Below are 16,663 nucleotides of genomic sequence, written 5' to 3'. Positions count from 1 at the left end.
TATATATATATATAGAGAGAGAGAGGACAGAAGTGTGAGTTGAATATGATAAGATAAAAATATCTAAAAATAAAATTTAGAAATGAGAACAAGGATCTTTTACTGTGAAGTAGATGTCAGGGAATGCATGAATCTTTCTTTAATCAGGATTGGTCCAAAGAGGGAATAACATATACAATCATATACAATTTTCAACAAATCCAAATCTTACCCATAGAAAAGCATTTTTGAGGAATAAATGGAGCAGGGAGCATATAATAGAGTGAAATACAGTTAGCAGTCATAACTGAAAAAAAAATTTGAAGCAAGTTTCTCTGATAAGGGCTTCATTTTTCAAATTTATAGAGAATTGAGTCAAATTTGTAAAATCAAGAACCAATCCACAGTTGATAAATGATCAAAAATATGAAGTCAGTTTTCAGATAAAGTAATCAAAACTATCCATATGTGACATGAAAAAAAAGCTCTTCATCATTATTGGAGAAATACAAATGTTCTGAGGGACTATTTCACAACTATTAGATCGGCCGCCAATAGGACAAAAAAGGAAAATGACAAATGTTTAATGGATGTGGGAAAACCAAAACACTGATGGATTGTTCGTAGAGTTATGAACTGATCCAGATATGTTCCGCTGTGTAGAACAATTTGTGACTATGCCCAAGTTCTGTAAAATCATGCATATCCTAATTTAACTTAAAAACTATTACTAGTCGCAATACCATCGCTATGTTTGTATCTCAAAAAGGATTTTAAAAGATAGGAAAAGGACCTAGAGGTACAAAAACATTTATAGAAGCTCTTTTCTGGTGGCAAAGAATTGGAAATTTAGGAATTCCCAACAATTGGGGAATAGCTGAACAAATTGTGGTCTCTGGTTATGATGGAATACTATTTATTGTGCTCTAAGAAATGATGAGCCAGATGTTCTCAGAAAAACTTGGAAAGACCTACACAAAATGATGCAAAGTGAAATGAATAGAACCAAGAGAACATTGTACACAATAACGATCATATTATAAGATGATTAATTAAGAATGACTTAGCTCTTCTTAGCAATACAATGATCCAAGACAACTCTGAAAGACTAATAATGAAAAATGCTATCCATCCCCAGAGAACTGATAATCTGAATATAAATCAAAACTTACTTTAAAAAAAAAAAACTTTATTATACTTGGGTTGTTTTAGTTTTTTTTTTTTTTTTTTTTTTTTTTTTTTTTACAACACGACAATATGGAAATATGACTACCTATGTATAAAATTGCTTGCCTTCTCAACAAGGGGGGTGAGGGAGGGAAGAATTTAGAACTCACTTTTTAAAATGGATGTTGAAAATTGTTTTTACATATAATTGGGGGAAATAAAATGCTAAATAAATGTTTAAAAAACATCCTCTGCAAATCCTTTGAAAATGGAAAAGATTGAAAGGAATCAACAGAATTCTCTGCTTATGATATCAGAAATATTCTTCATCTTCATAAGTTAACAGAACCTTTATCTTTGTTTCTTCTTTATGATGAGCTTATTCGACTTGCCAAATAGTCAGAATGTAAGTGAAGAATCCAAACAGGCAAACCCCCTTCAGTTGTGGGGGCTAGACTAAAACAAAATCCTGAGGAAAATCAAAGATTTCTTGAAAAAATAATGTCCCAAACCCAAACTTTGATGCTATCTAACATAGGACATCTGTATAGGGTTGTAGAGCAAACCCAGGAAAAACAGTGCTGGCCAGAAATGTGGGAATGACCTTTGAACGAACCAACTTTGATCAAGCCTCAGCATCAGCAGATGCATGTCAGCTTCCCCCTTAACCCCTGCTGGGGTGGTTTGAAAGGTGGGAGGAAAACCAGGAGACAAGTGGCGTTCTAAGAGCTAGCATGAAGAAAGTGTCAGGGAGGAGATGCTACTCAGCAGGTTCCCAGGCTCCCGCGAGGTCAAGGGCATGAAGCCTGAGCAAAGGCCACGGGTATGGCAACTCTGATCCTCAGTGATGTGTGAGGGCCAAGGTTGGAAATCGTATTGGAAGAGGCTGAGAAGGGAAAGCTACAGAATGAGGGGGGGGGAGGGCAGAAGGTTAAGCCAGTGGGAAGGCATGGGTCTGTCTGTACACAGGAGGAGAGATTCGAGAAGAGGAGATTGGAAAGAGCAGGGAGCAGGGGGGCCATCAGTTGGAGGAGATGGGATGGAGTGGGATCACGTAAACAAGCAGAGACGGTGGGTTTGGCAAGGAGTGAGTCCTTTGCCTGTCTGAGATGCATAGACTAGGGGAACATGACACAAGCTTTGGGTATGATGAGCGAGAGGGGACAACAGGGAGTTCTTAGTGAGAGGAGGGAGAGGTCTGAGGAGGGAAGAAAGTTAGAAAGAGAAGGGAGCATGAATTGATGATGGTAGAATTGCCCAGCCGCAGGGAGGACCCCAATCAGGAGGGCTGCCTAATGTCCTCCACTTTTATTCAGCTGTACACAGGGACAAATGGCAGGGAGTGATCTAACTCTGAAGAGTTTGTAGTGTAGATATCATTACTACTATTCCCTATCTGGGAAAATGGAAGCAGACAGAAGTACTTTGTTTACAGAATTATTTCTTGACTCAACTCCAATGAATTTTTGAAAGAAATGTTGCTTATCAATCATGGATGCTTATCGGACTGTGAGCTCTTTGCCGGAAAGGACCTTGAGTTCTACTTAGGCCAAAGCTTCTTAATTGATCCACTTGCCCCCCCTTCTCATCTGAGAAAGTTTTACATGACCCTTGGGCATATAGGGATGTAAGATAGGTCTACAAATCAAACATTCACTGATAATAAATCAGAAAGAAATTTATTTTAAAACAATTTTTGGTGTTCATAAAAATATATCTATTGCGATGGATATGCTTATTTGTTTTTACATAAAGAATTAAATCTTGCTGAATATTTGATACCTTTTACTGTTGACAAATTTTTCACTGCCCCCACATTCAGTTGTGAGACCCCATATTGGATTGTGACCCACAGTTTAAAAAGCTATGAATCTCTTCCACTGCCAATAGTAGTCACTTGATTAAGATTGTTAAATGCATGGACTCAGAAACCTAAAGCCTGTGAGTTCTGTGATAGCACCACTTTCTTGTCCCTCTCTTTAGGATGTATGTGTCTCTCTTCCTGTGTGGAAAGTCTGATTTATGTAATGGTTTCTTTTCAGCCAGATCCACAAAGGAGTGAGCCAGACCCCTCAAGGGTCTCTTTTCAGATGGAAAATGTTAATTTTATTCTCATGCCTTTTTCAAGTCGTCCTCAGATAGGCATTATCATGTGGACAGGAATACAAATGAACAGTAACACAGAACCAGGTTTCCCACTTCCAAGGGAGAAGGATCATGTGACGTTTATTCGATAGGATGAAGTGAAAACATGGATGTGCATTTGAATTTTAAGTAAAAAAATTCACCTACTGTAGGAAAGGGAAGCGGTTTAGGAATGGCAAATATCTCTGACCAGAGTCTGATAGTCAAGGCTAAAAGGGGCAATGACTCCAGGATTGGCCTTCGATCAAGAAATTCAAGCATAGGAACACATGAGAAGTGCTTATTCAAACAACTTCACATTCATCAGACTCGCAAAGATGACAAAATACAGTAGTTTTCCATCACCTTATATGTCGCAGATTTTTTTCTGCCATTAATTTTGTTTACAGAATGAAAAAAAATCCAGTTATCACTCATATACTGTGCTCATAAATGCCCCCTTTCAACTTTTCGACCCAGAATGAGACTCATAATGTGGTGGTGATGCTGAATCCATCAAAGATGTATGGATTCTGTCCTGGTTGGGGATCCTCCCGGCCCTTTGCCTGGTGGGGACCACTTGCTTGGGTGTGGTTGGAGGCTGATACTAGGGCAGGTTTTATATGTTCCTGCTGAAGCTTCACTGAACCAAACAGAGATGTGGGTTCCTTCATTGTACCTTGTAGGTCTGAATTTCCTCCATTGGGCCCCTAAAAATGGCTTGATCATTTTTTAAAATTAAACACCTAAGCCATTTAAGGTAGGTGCTTGGGAAAACTGCTAACTAGCTGCTCAACTAATGGGTTTAAATTGAAACAAGAAAAGGGACAGATCACTTTGGTAAAGCCGCCAAAAGTTAGCAGTGGAGTGAAACTTCCAAGACGTAAGCTAGAAGCGAAAAGGACCTTTAAACAAACTGACCATGGATTATCAAATCAAAGCTGAACAATATTGTAGAAAGTAAGAACTAGAGGGAATCTAGTAAATTAAATTTAACTGGCAAAGTTAGGGGAAAAACAACCCATAGAGTGAACACACACACACACACACACCCTCTAGTTTAACTCCTTGATTTGATAAATGACTACATTGGAGGCCCAAAGAGGTTCAATGATTGGTTTGAACTCCCAGAGCAAATGAGAAAAGACAGATAAAAGAGGTCATATTTCTAGATCCCTGGGCTAATTGTCTTCATACTGCTCCATACTTAGCACACTCTGTTTTATATGAAAGCTAATAGCAATTATACTCAATCATTTTTTTTATATTTGCATGTGATTTTTCAATTTTATACTGATGATCATATTTGGTTTGGTACTCAAAATAATCTATTAAAAAGGTAAGTAGCATTAGTATTTTCACTACCCCTTTTAAAAATCGACAGATTCAGTATTTGTCCTAGAACAAGTTAACACGAGATTTGGGATAAAAGTCAGAATCAGAGCAAATTTAGGTTTGGGAAGGACCTAAAAGAAGAAGAGAACTCATTTCTTGAGATTTATTCCAGCACCATTTTTATTTAGTACAATATAATTTGGAGACTGAAATTCTGGGACATTGACTGATATGCTTTCATTTATACCTAGTTTTGATAAACATTTATCGAGATCCCACTATGTAGGAACTAAGGTTCTAAGAAAGTATAAAACATAACCTTTGCCCTGAAGAGGTTTAAAATCTAATTAGTGAATCTTATAATAGCAGATATTCATATATATTTTTTAAAAAAATGTATATTTTAAAATTATCTTTTAAATGTTTTTATTATATATTCTATTTTTATATCATCATAGTTATTCCCAGTATCCCTTCTCCTCCCCCTCCTGATGGAGTCTTGGACCATTAGGTTTGGTTAGCAGAGAAAGCCTGAAGTGCTGATAAGATTACTTCCCTCCCTCTCTCCCCCCCCAGGGCAGCGGGGATCAGCTCAGACCCTTGAAGGTCTTGGTTGATCCCACTTCACCGCATCTAATCCGAAAACCAGTTAGGATGTCAGACCCTCTGGTTAGCTCTCCCCTATAAATCAGTCCATAGCGAGCGCCATCTTTGCCGAACCCCTTCTGGGTGAGCCTGCCACAGCGCTCCGCCTCCCGCTGTCTTTTCTTTCATGCTGTCGAGGGTGCTAAACAACTCTATGGACTTAGCCTTCCAGTTAGGGGCATGCTCCCCCCTCACGAAGGGGGGAATTTGTCTTTTCCATTGTTAATTGTTAGAACCCCTTTCCTTGCTGACTATATCCTCTTCCAGCTCTATTTCACATTCACCACTCCAGATCATTAGTTCACCTCTTCATTTTGTCATTACCTCATGAGTAAATGTCCCTTTTGGCAAGGAGAAAGCCACTGTGAATCTGTCACATGACTGAACCTCATCACGCGGTCCCAACTTTTATCATTTGTTGCCTAACCCCAACATCTGGTGCCAGAGTTCAACCTCATTACTCCAGGGAGCTATCCTACATAACAAATACTTTTTTAAATCAAGAGGAAAAAACCAGTATAACTGAGCAACATGTTGAAACACACTGCGCTTTTAAGTTTCTCAGTGGACTTAAAATTTCTGCACACATTTTGATGTTACTAGGCCATTTCCAACAAGCCTCCAGATAGCCACCTCGACACGATCAGGAAGGAAGGAAGCGCTTTTGTGTTTGACATTGACTTTTGTAACTGAACAGAGATTTGAGTTTGCTGGGGGTTTTCGCCTCTTTATGTTAACTTTATATTGTTTTGGTCATTGTGTGTGCATTCTTTTTTTCATTTTGTGTCACTTCCTATAAGCCTCCCCCTACCTCTCTGCTGTGTTTGTTGTTCTCTCCCTTCCCTCTTCTCACAAAAGCTGCCGAAGTTCTTGGAGGGAGAGAGGTCTGGGGGGCGGCCTGTCCCTTCAGGCCATGAACAAATCCAGAAGAGTGCTCTAGGGTGAGGATGCCGATTTCTTTTTAGACTGCCTGTGTCTAATGCTACTCAAGGTCAGGGAGGATGGCACTGTGACCAAAGACTTGGAGGCTTGAGCCTAGGCTGTGACTTTGAATTCCTATTGAGATCCCAATTGTTTACATCTTCCAAGACTCTTCTCCTTCCCGAACCCCTGATAACCTGGGGCCTGCCTAAGAGGCAGGGCCGAGAGGATTCTCTCCCCAGGTTCTTCCCAGCGGATTCGCAAAAGCAGCTCCTATTGGAACAGTGAAGTCATCAGCATCCACATTTTTGACTTAGACTTGTCTATCGGTAGGGAAGTGACCACTTTGTTCAGACGGGTGTTGGCGAAATCTTTGTTTTCTGTCCCTCAACCAAGAGGGTCCGTGTAAACTATACGGGTCCCTGCTGCCCAGTGTCTGCAGGGAGCCATTTGCCTAAATGAGCCCATAATCTATCATGGTTATCCCAGCTCCGGCGCAGAGCACAGCACAAGCCCTGACTGCCTCTGGGTCCCCCTCCAGCTGGGGTGGCCTATTTCTATAGGCCCTGTGTAGATGGGGGCGGGGGCTGGCTTTTTCTTGTCCTTTTATTTGCTACGATATTTGATTTAAACACGTTTCTCCCCTCCGAATTGCCTCATTGGCAAAGGCAAACCTTTGAGTATGGGTGTGCAAGCGGCACACTCTCCCTTCAGCTTGCATAGTGTTCTCAGGTCCCTCTGAGAACGCCTTAGGACCACGTGGATACACATTCCCCGCCTCCCGAGACCCTAGCGCCCCGAAGGCAGCCATTTCCGCTATTCATATTTATTCACTATTCTATTTTATGCCTTATGTGTCAGAGGCCTTAATAAACAGCCTTCAAATCGGCCGCCGCTGGGCCCACAGGTCCCTGCGGGATGCTAAGGGTGATGGAGAGTGTGTGAATGCTTTGGATTCAGGAAAACTTGAGTTATAAACCTCAGACACTTACTGTCTGGCTGTGTGATGCTGGGAAAGTCACTTTACCCCGCTTCCCGCTGGGTTCCTCGGTAAAACGCACCTAATGATAGCGCGCCTTTCTCCCAGAGTTACCGGGAAGGCCCACCGGGCGCCTTCCAGGGCTATTTTTGCGGGTATGGGGGGGGGGGGGGGGGCGGGGGCTTCCCGGACAAGCCCCTCCTTAAGGGGCCACGCTTTGCTTTGTGGGAGGACGTCCCGGGCTCCGGCTTCCCAAAGGGCCATTTTGCTGTCTGACTGACGTCACTGGGATTTGCGCCCCCAACTTCAACAGGCCCCGTTTGGCAATTCCCCGGCGCCGCCAGGAGCCCCGCGGGCAGCCCCCATGCTCCGAAGAGGCTTTGCCTCCCGGGACCCTCCCAGGCCGAGGCGGGGAACAGCGTCCCCATTTCACAGATGAGGGAGTTGGGGCCCGGCCCCGGAGCTGGCCCAGGCAGCCGCTGCGGGCGGCCCCCGGGGCCCCAGGCTGCTTTGCGGGCCCGGAGACGGGGCGGGGCCGCCTCCGGACCCTCCCGGCGCAGCCGAGCCGCGGGCAGCCCCGGGGTCGGGCCCCGGGGTCCGGGAGAGGCCTCGCCCTGGGGGCAGCTTCCGCGCTGGCCGCCGCGGCCCTTGGAGCCCGACTTGGAGTCATCTAGGCAGAGATACTGGAAGGGCCGCCATTTTCCTCTCCAGCTCATTTTACAGATGAGCAAACGGGGCAGAGGCGGAGGTTGTCCCCCGCCCGGGGGGGGGGGGGGCGCCGCGCCCCGCCCCGCTGCCCCACCCCGGCTTTCTCCTCTGAAACACCCCGGGAGGGGCCCGCCCCAGCTTCCAGCCGCCACTGAGGATGGGATTTGTAGGGCAATAACCGAGCCGGCCCCTCCGTGGGGCCCAGAGGAGCCACTGTAGTTGAAGGCCGGAGGAGGCTGGGGTGGGGGGGGGGGCGGCTCCAGGGCACAAGAGGGGAGACGAGGGGAGGGGGCTGGAGCCCGGGCGGCTGCGCAAGGGCCCTCGGGGAAGAAGGCGCCCCTCCCCCCTTCCGTAAACCGTGCCGGCAGCCGGCCCGGGCAGCGCCCCCCACAGTGTGGCCCGGGGCGGGGGCACCAGGCAGAGGAGTTTTGATTTCCTTCCGGGTTTTTCCTTATTAAAAACCCAACCTTCCCGCCACCAAAGCACGTGCTTTTAAGGACCCCTGTAGCCGGCGGCGCAGGCCTCCCCCCCCCCCCGCCCCGAGGCTCCGCCCCCGAGCACGCGGCCGGCCTGGGTGGGCGGGACCACGGGCGCTGCTGGGGCTGCTGGTCGGAGGAGCGCGGGGGGCGGAGAAGCGGGAGGCGGCCCCGGCCGCGCCCGTGGTCCCGCCCACCGTGGGGAAGGCGGGGGATTGGGAGCCCGCGCTCTGTAAGGTACTTGCCGGCGCTGACAAGGCAGTGCAAGGGCCGCACAGGCGGGCGCTCTGGGGCCGGAAAGGCCCCCGGGCCTAGTCCCCCCGACCAGAGCCGGCCGCGCCGGCCTCCGTTAGCCCCGGCCCTGCGGCCCGCTCGGGCTTGGTCCGCGTCATCAACGCGCCTCCGCCGCCTCCGAGTCTGGGCCTCCCGGGCCTCGAGGAGCTGCGAAGCGCGCGCTGGTCCCGCCCCCCGCGCCCTTGCTCCCCTTGGCTTCCATTCCCCCGGGCTGTGCCTCCATTAACCAGACCCTGCGCGGGGGGGGGGGGGCGGGGGGGGGCAGCAGCAGCAGCAGCTCCCCGGCCCTCGGCTCTCCCTCCTTTCTAGAGGAGACCCGATGGCTTGGAAGCCCTTCCCCTCCCGGGCTTCTCTGGCTTGGTCCGTGGCCCTTGAGGACCACTCAGCCACAACGGCTGCTTAGACGGTTCTAGCGCCGGCAGCGCGCATTTCCCGTCGAGTTGCAAAGTGATGGGATTTCGCCCGTGAAGACTCCCCTCCCTTACCCGACTTTTCAGGGGTGATCGCCCCTCCCCCACGATCCCCCCCCAAGCCCCTCAGCGACAGCAACCCCTCCCCCTCCCCAGGCGTCTCTTGGCCACTTTGACGCGTGCTCTTTTTGCGCGCTGGGGCTTGAACCACCTAACGGGCCGTGTCCTCCCTGAGCTTCAGCGAGGTCTCCCCAAGGCTGGTTCACGTTTTACACAATTCATCATGTGCGGGCCTTTCTAGAGCCCGGCCGCGGCGATTGAAATAGAGCATCTTAGTGGAGAAGCACGAAGGGATGCGGGGGCTCCCGGGGGTGGCCGGGAATGGCGCCCCTATTCCAAGGCCTTCCCTCCTTGCGCCCGCGCGCCCTTAAGCGGCATTCCCCGGTGTGTTGCGCCCCCGGGGGCCACATAAACTCTTGTATTGCCCCCTGCTGTCCCTCTGCCTCATCTCCCCATGGTTGTCGCCGCCCCGACTCCTCAGGAAGACCCAGAGCCCTTCGGGGAGGCGGGGAGCCCACCCAGACCCTGTCGGCAGGTTCCCTTGTACCCCACCCAGACTTCCCCCACGGTCGGTGGCCTTCTGCAGCCTGTCATCCTCCCCGATCTCCCTCTCTCCCCCAGATAGGACGATCACTTACCCCAACTCCACCCCCCAACCCGAGCTCCCTAAAAGTGGCGGCTATTCTCTTCCGTAATTGTATCCCGGGCGCCTTGTAGAAGCTTCATGTATGCTATTCATCCACTGGGCCCACAGCGCAACCTTAACCTCCCGTCACTGGTCTGTCTAATTGGATCAGTGCGATTTTGCTCCCGTCAGAAAAGTGGTTTTTGTCATTGCTATTTCATTTCCAAGGCGTTGGGTGAACTCTTCTTCCTGTGCATTGCCCTAAGTACAACCTGCTTTTCCTGCTTCTTCAAAACACTGGAGGCTTTCTAGCAACTCTTCACTGCTTAGAAAGGAGCAACCTCATGTGCCCTGTTGTGAAAATCAGTGTTTTTGAGCATGACGCTGACTGTTGGGAATGGAGTGGCTGCGCTGGCTTCTACAAGTCAGATTTCCCTGTAGGAGAATTCATGCAAGAGTAGTGCATGTTAACTTCCCATTCTAAAGCCTGCCTCCCAGGATAAGGTAATTCAGGAGGTTTTAACCAGACAACTGTCATAGACTGGACATCTGTGCAGGGTTTTACAATTAAGAGCTCAATACGATCTCAAGGAACAGCCTACAGATCCTTTCTGAGACTGATAGATTTCACTGTCACTTTGAAGAAGGACTGAATCATTTGAATTGGGTGCACACTCGTTCTTTGAAAAACCTTTCAGCACAGAGGCTTTACTTTTAGAAGATTCTCGTTTTTCTAGTTCTCTAAGAATTACCTATATACTTCTCAGTGATTTCATTAGCTGCCCTGTGCTCAATTAATTAACTTGATGTGGACGCTCTATATGCCAGCCCCAATCTCTCTCCAGTGCCAGCGCTGCAGCCGTAACTGGTCCTTTGCATGGCTCGAGACTGGATTCTAGTAGGTAGCTGAAACCCCGTGATTCACAATACAACTTTTTCTTCTCTACAAAACCCAGACTTCCCCTTCACCGCTGTCATCCTGTGAATCACAGAGGCTCACAACTTGGGATCATGCTCACTTGGGCTCGCCCCACAGAGTTCATCGATCGCCAAATCCTGGCGTTTCGATCTTTGTGGATCTGATTTTTTTGTAGCTTATTCTCCTCACATAACCTGACACGTCACGGGAGTGAGGGCACGACACCCTGGCAGTCTAGAAAATCTACATAAGATCTTTCGGCCCTCCCTTCCCACCAGAAAAGAATTCTGAATTTGTTCTTCTTTTTGGGGATGTTTGCATATTTTCAACATGTTGATATTATACCAGAATATACATGTGCTTCATGCATTTCCGAGTTTCTAAACTTTTTTCTGTGTTGTCTATAGGCCTTTGCATATCATCTGTAGCTTCTGCAAAATCCCCCCAAATTCCCATTTAATTTTTCATGCTGACTCACGATACGCTGAGTTTAAGTCGTAATGTAGAAAGTCTAACTGTTTAAAATGTGTTCTCAGAGATGAGGAGAAATCACTTAATCTTTGTTAAACTAAAATATTTGAATCAGTGATCTTCATGACTGTTTATCTGTGACTCGGTGACCGGCTCTGACTGTCTGCCACCTCTCCATCTCCTAGGCCATCTTTCTGCTATTAACTTAGTGAAGCCAGTCCCTCCCTCTCTCCCTCCCTCCCTCCTGGGTCCTTTCCTGCTCTGACAGTCCAGGTTTTAGATTTGAAAGCTCTTCTAGGCTCTAACATTCTGTGCTTTATAACTGAAGCCAACTCCTAACTGTCATTCTGTACTGGATGTGGAGAACTCGGTGCGGTGTAACTCGAGCAACTTAACTTAACAAACCATTCTGTAGTTTTCCTCCACAACAGGAAATATACTCTACACACAAAATGTATTCTGCAATCAGTTTGTCTTGTGTTTTTACTCTGTCATCAGCATCACTCATCATTTCTATCTGGAAGACGGGAGTTTTCATCCTTACGTCATATGCTCCCTTTGCATCCTCCAAAGCCCATCCTAGGCTATGTCCTTTTCCCGTATACTTTGTCCCTTGTGATTTCATAGCTGCCACGCCTTCAGTTATGGACTTGATGTGGACGCTCTGTGTGTCGGCCCCAGTCTCTCTCCTGAGCGCCAGCGCTGCAGCCGTAACCGGTCCCTCGCCTGGCTCAAGACTGGATGCCAGGAGGCGGCTGAACCCCAGCCATTCACCTTCTCTACAAAGCCCAAACTTCCCTTTTGCTGCATACAGAGGCTCACAGCTTGGGATCATGCTGACTTGGGCTCGCCCCAGCGAGTTCCCCGATGGCCAGATCTCATCGTTTCTCTTTGAAGATCTCTGATACACGCCCTTCTCTCTGCTCACATGGCCACTGCTTTATTTCAGTCCTTTATCACCTCTTACCTGGACAGAAGCAGGAGGCTTCTAATGGTTCTCATTTCTCCCTAAATCAATACAGCCCTTACATTTATTTTTAATTTATGGGATTAAAACAAAAATTATGGGATTAAACAATATAATCAACAGGAAACTGCAAATCTACTATGTCCATTTTGCTATTCTTTTTAAAAAATATAATAGTTATTGTGTAATTTTTTCCCTTTTTTTACTCTCCCTCGCAAGCCTAGAGGTGGCCACAGAGCTGCCAAAGTGATTTTCCTACAGCCCAGGTCTCTCTCCCTGCTTTCCGCTCTTTGCCTTCAATAAGTGCCACTGATTCTCTGCTACCTCCATGACCCAAAGAAGTCCTTTGGTGTTTGAGCTTGCTCCCACATGTCCTGTTTTTATACTTCACTCTCTGAAGCTGTAATCTTGCAGTTCTTTCCGCAGCACAGCCCTTCCCACCTCCCCGCCTTTGTCCGGGCTGTCACTGATAACTGACCTGCTCTTCCTCTTCACCTCTCAGCTTCTCTGGCTCTGGAGAAGACCTTTGCTGATCCCCCCAACTCCTAGTGATTCCCCTGTGAGATGACCTTCCCTCAGGTCTGTCTTTTCTTGTTCACATGTGTGTCTCTTACTAGAATCTGAGTCCTTGAGAGCAGGGAATTTTTCCCATTCTTGTCTCCCAAGGCTTCCCTTAGCACACTTCCCGGACAATCCTAATTGACCAATGATCCTTATTGATAGTGGTCTTTACTGTCTTGAGAAAACCTGCCCTCTGCACTTTGGCCACTTGTTTTGCACTGACAAATAGCTTCCAGGTGACCGGGGGCTTCCAAGATTATTCCAGGAGAGGCACAAACCCTCCAAAACCCATCCAGAGGTGATGAGACCCAGCCTTGCTGAAAAGGGAGATTCTGGCCTATTAATAGGATGCCATTTGTTTGCGCCAGAACTGCTCTTCAAGCCCATCTACCAAACTGTTAAAAAGTAGCAGCCTGTTTTGGTGCAAAAATGCCCGATGAGGCAACGAGCTTACTTCTTGAAGTACGGGAGGTCCAAGAATCTGGAGAACTCTTGGGAAGATTAAAAAGGAGACCTAGGGAGGCAGATGTGGCCTCCTAGGTTGCTCTCTTTCTTTTTATTCTTGTATTTCTAGGAAGTAAGACTTGGACTTGATTGACATCCATAAGTTTTCTAGGCTTGTAGTTATTTGAGCTGAGTGCTCTTTTGCCATCAGATCACTCAGTGTGCTATTAAATGACGTCTTCTTTTGTTTGGGTCAATTCCATAGGCACTGAGGGTGCTGCAGTCATTTTGGTGGAATTGTTTTTCATTTATGGGAATACCTTCTCATTTTCCAAGGGTCTGTGCAAGCTCCTAGGGGACGTTCTTTAATCTCTCTAACTACTTTTTGGGGGTGAGGTAAGGTTGACGTGGTTAGTATTTGCACTAAATGTTCCCATTTGATTGGCCCTCTAATGTATATACGCTGTCTGTATTTTAAAATACAACATATACTCGTCATCTTTCACTGAAGCCGTCGGATGCCTCATTGTGCTGCTGAAATGATCTCAGGTGCTTTTGGGCCAGGTGAGGGAAAAGCAAGCTCTGGACGTACTAGCAAGCTGAGTTGTATAGGAAGTGTCCGATGGATAGAGCCCTGGACTCGAGTCAAGAAGTTCAGAGGTTGAATTCCCCTATGACACTTATTAGGTGATTGGGAAACTTATTCAACCACTGCATGCCTCAGTTTTCCCATTTGTAAGATCACAATAGCTACTTCATGGGTTTTTATAAAGATTAAAATGAAATATCTGATTTTACATAAAATACCTTGCAAACTTTAATCCACTTCACAAATGCTAGTTATTATGATTGTTATTAAAACCTTTTCTTGCCCTACTGAATCTGAGCACCTCCCTTCTAAGACTGTCCCCAGTTTATGCTGTGTGTCGCTTGTGTACGTAGTTGTTTGCGGGCTGTCTCTGCCATAAGACTGGCTTCCTGAGAGCAGAGAACGTGCTTTTGCTTGTGTGTGCGGGTCCCCAGGACTCAGCATCCTGCCTGGGATGTAGTAGGCTCGTCACTTGGTTAATTTGCTGAACTAAATATCAGTTGCACCATATTTTATTTTATGAAGAGTCTTGCTTTTTATGTAGTCGATCCATTCTGATGTTCATGCCTTCAGAAGAGCAGTGCACAGTAATTGCCTTTTTTGTACAAATGAGTGAGTGTTAAAGAGCAATGGAGCCAGACAGATAAAACCAAAGTAGGGAAGACAAGGGCAAGTGGAGGAAGATGGCGTGGCTGCCATCCCATTGGAAGCCATGTTTCTGTTATCTAATCTCATGGCAGTTTGCACTTCCACACTCTTTGTAGTATCCATTTTTGAGCAGATGCTTTTTTGTCTCTGCTAAATTATAAACTCCTTGAGGGCTAGGCTCATGTAATTTATCTTTATGTCTTTCCTAGTCTCTAGCATAGTGTGATGAACATCATGGATAGTTATTAAATATTTAGGAAATGAATGAATGAATGAATATATTGTTCCTATACACGAATCTAAGTACTCAAAAAGGGCACAAAACCCTAGAAAGAGGGTCTTGGAAGATTCGTGTTAGAAGAGACAAAAATCTCCCCAGCTAGTGGATTTATGAGTGAATTCTCTCAGACATTTAGAGAATAATTCCAAAACCCTATGACCAGGTGGGGTTTATACCAGGAACATGGGCTGGCCCAACATTAGAAAATCTGTCAGCATAATTGACCAGAACAATAACAATAGCCTCCTTGCCGAGACAAACCCAGGAACTATATGAACACAATAAGATGCTTTTCATACAAAGTCAGAGCTAAATGATGGGAAAATATCAATTACTTATAGGTAGGGAGAGCTAATATAATAGAAAGTGACAATTTGCTTATAACAGTTTTCTTATTTAGTACTATACCAATAAAACTGCCAAATTCTATCCAATAGAACTAGGAAAAAATAATCATAAAATTTGTCTAGAAGAACAAAAGGTCAAAAATATCAAAGGAATTAATGGGAAAAAAGTGCAGAGGGAAGTTGCTAAGCCATCCCAGATCTAACACTATACAATTAATAACTCGCTCTGACAAACACTGCTGGGAAAACCAAAAAATAATATGGCGGACACAAGGCATAGGTTAACATCTCATATTGTATAATAAGAAAAGGCCAAAACAAGGAATGATTTAGATATAAAGGGCTATATACCATGAGAAAATTTAGAGACCAACAAATACTTTATCTCTCAGATCTATGGAGAAGGGAAAAATTTATGATCACGAGATTGAGAGCATTATGAAATGCAAACGTAATCATTTTTATTATATTGAATAAAAAGGTTTTTGCACAAACAAACCCAATGCAGCCATGATTAGAAGGAAAGAAGAAATCTGGGAAACAATTTATAGTCAGTATTTTTTTTTTTTGATAAATGCCTCATTTTTTCAAAAACAAAGAACTGAGTCAGATTGAAAAGGGTCCGAGTCATTGTTCAATTGGTAAATGGTCAAAGGATATGAACAGGCAGTTTTCAGTTGAAGAAATTAAAATTATCTATAGTCTATGAAAAATGTTCTAAGTCACTATTGGTTAGAGAAATGCAAATAAAAATAACTCTGAAGGTACCACCTCATATATACCAGTTTGACTAATATGATAGGAAAAAAAGGATACATGTTGGAAATGTGTGAAAATGGGATACTTTTTCCCCTTTTATTCGGTTCCTCCCTTCCTTCCCTCTTCCTTTCCCTCCGCTCTCCCTCCCTTCTTCCCTCTCTGCCTTCCTTCCTTTCTTCCTTCCTGCCTTTCTGCCTTCCTGGCTTTCTTCCTTCCTTCCATCCTTCCCTCCTCTCCCTTCTCTCCCTTCCTCCCTTCTTCCCTCTCTCCCTAAGACCACCCAGCCAGAGGAAGAGCTAGGAGTAGGACCCTGGAGTCCGAGTTGAGCCTCTCACCTGCCCCTTTCTGCTTTCAGCCTTTCAGACATTCCTTGGGAAAGCAGACATATCTCAGGAAATGGCCGAGGCCCTTGCCGAGATCCGGCTTCAGAGGAACATCCGCCTGGTGTCGGTCTGGGAGCTCGTGAAGCAGCGTTCGGCCCGCTGGCAGATAATCACCGTGGTCATCACCATGGCCTGCTACCAGCTCTGCGGCCTGAATGCGGTAAGCCGGGCCTTTGTGCCCACCCGGCCACCTTTCCTTGCTCCCAGGGGAGGGAGAAGGGTTGGAGCTCTCTCCTGAACGGCTTTAGCTGTCATGTGCCCAGGAGGTGGGCAGGAGACACGGGAGACCCTCTGTGGACCCCGTGGGTGAGCTCGATGTCTTCCCCACCTTTGCCTCCAAAAGCTGGTCTAGATGGGCCAAGGAGCTGACTCCTTGGGGCTTCTTCACCATGGAGGCGGGGAGGTTGGAGCCTGGATCCATGGGGTGGAAGCAGGCAGACCTGAAGAGCTGACATTTGAGTCAAGGCCGCGTAGGGAAGGATGCAGATTGTCGCTCCAGCTCTGGGACCGTGTGATCCTGAGCAGCTCTGTGTTCTTATCTGTAAAATGGGCTGCATGTCATTTGTCCACCT

At 46.4% G+C, this 16,663-nt stretch overlaps 1 protein-coding gene across 4 annotated transcripts in view; it reads left to right on the top strand.

The window, feature by feature from the left end:
* SLC2A9 (solute carrier family 2 member 9) overlaps positions 1–16,663 on the top strand; it is a 172,063-nt gene that overhangs the window by 80,187 nt on the left and 75,213 nt on the right. For all 4 annotated transcript variants that reach the window (XR_004230192.1, XM_031942313.1, XM_031942312.1 and 1 more), the window contains one exon: positions 16,064–16,251. Coding sequence is in view for 3 of the 4 variants with exons in the window: in XM_031942313.1 (XP_031798173.1) it covers positions 16,064–16,251 (188 nt within the window). In the remaining variant the exon portion in view is untranslated. The remainder of the gene's footprint in view (positions 1–16,063; positions 16,252–16,663) is intronic.

This window comes from Sarcophilus harrisii, chromosome 6, assembly GCF_902635505.1.
Source record: "Sarcophilus harrisii chromosome 6, mSarHar1.11, whole genome shotgun sequence".
In the NCBI taxonomy this organism is placed as follows: Eukaryota; Metazoa; Chordata; class Mammalia; order Dasyuromorphia; family Dasyuridae; genus Sarcophilus; species Sarcophilus harrisii.
Note: the sequence above shows the minus strand (reverse complement) of the source record. Positions and strands in the feature narration are given on the sequence as shown.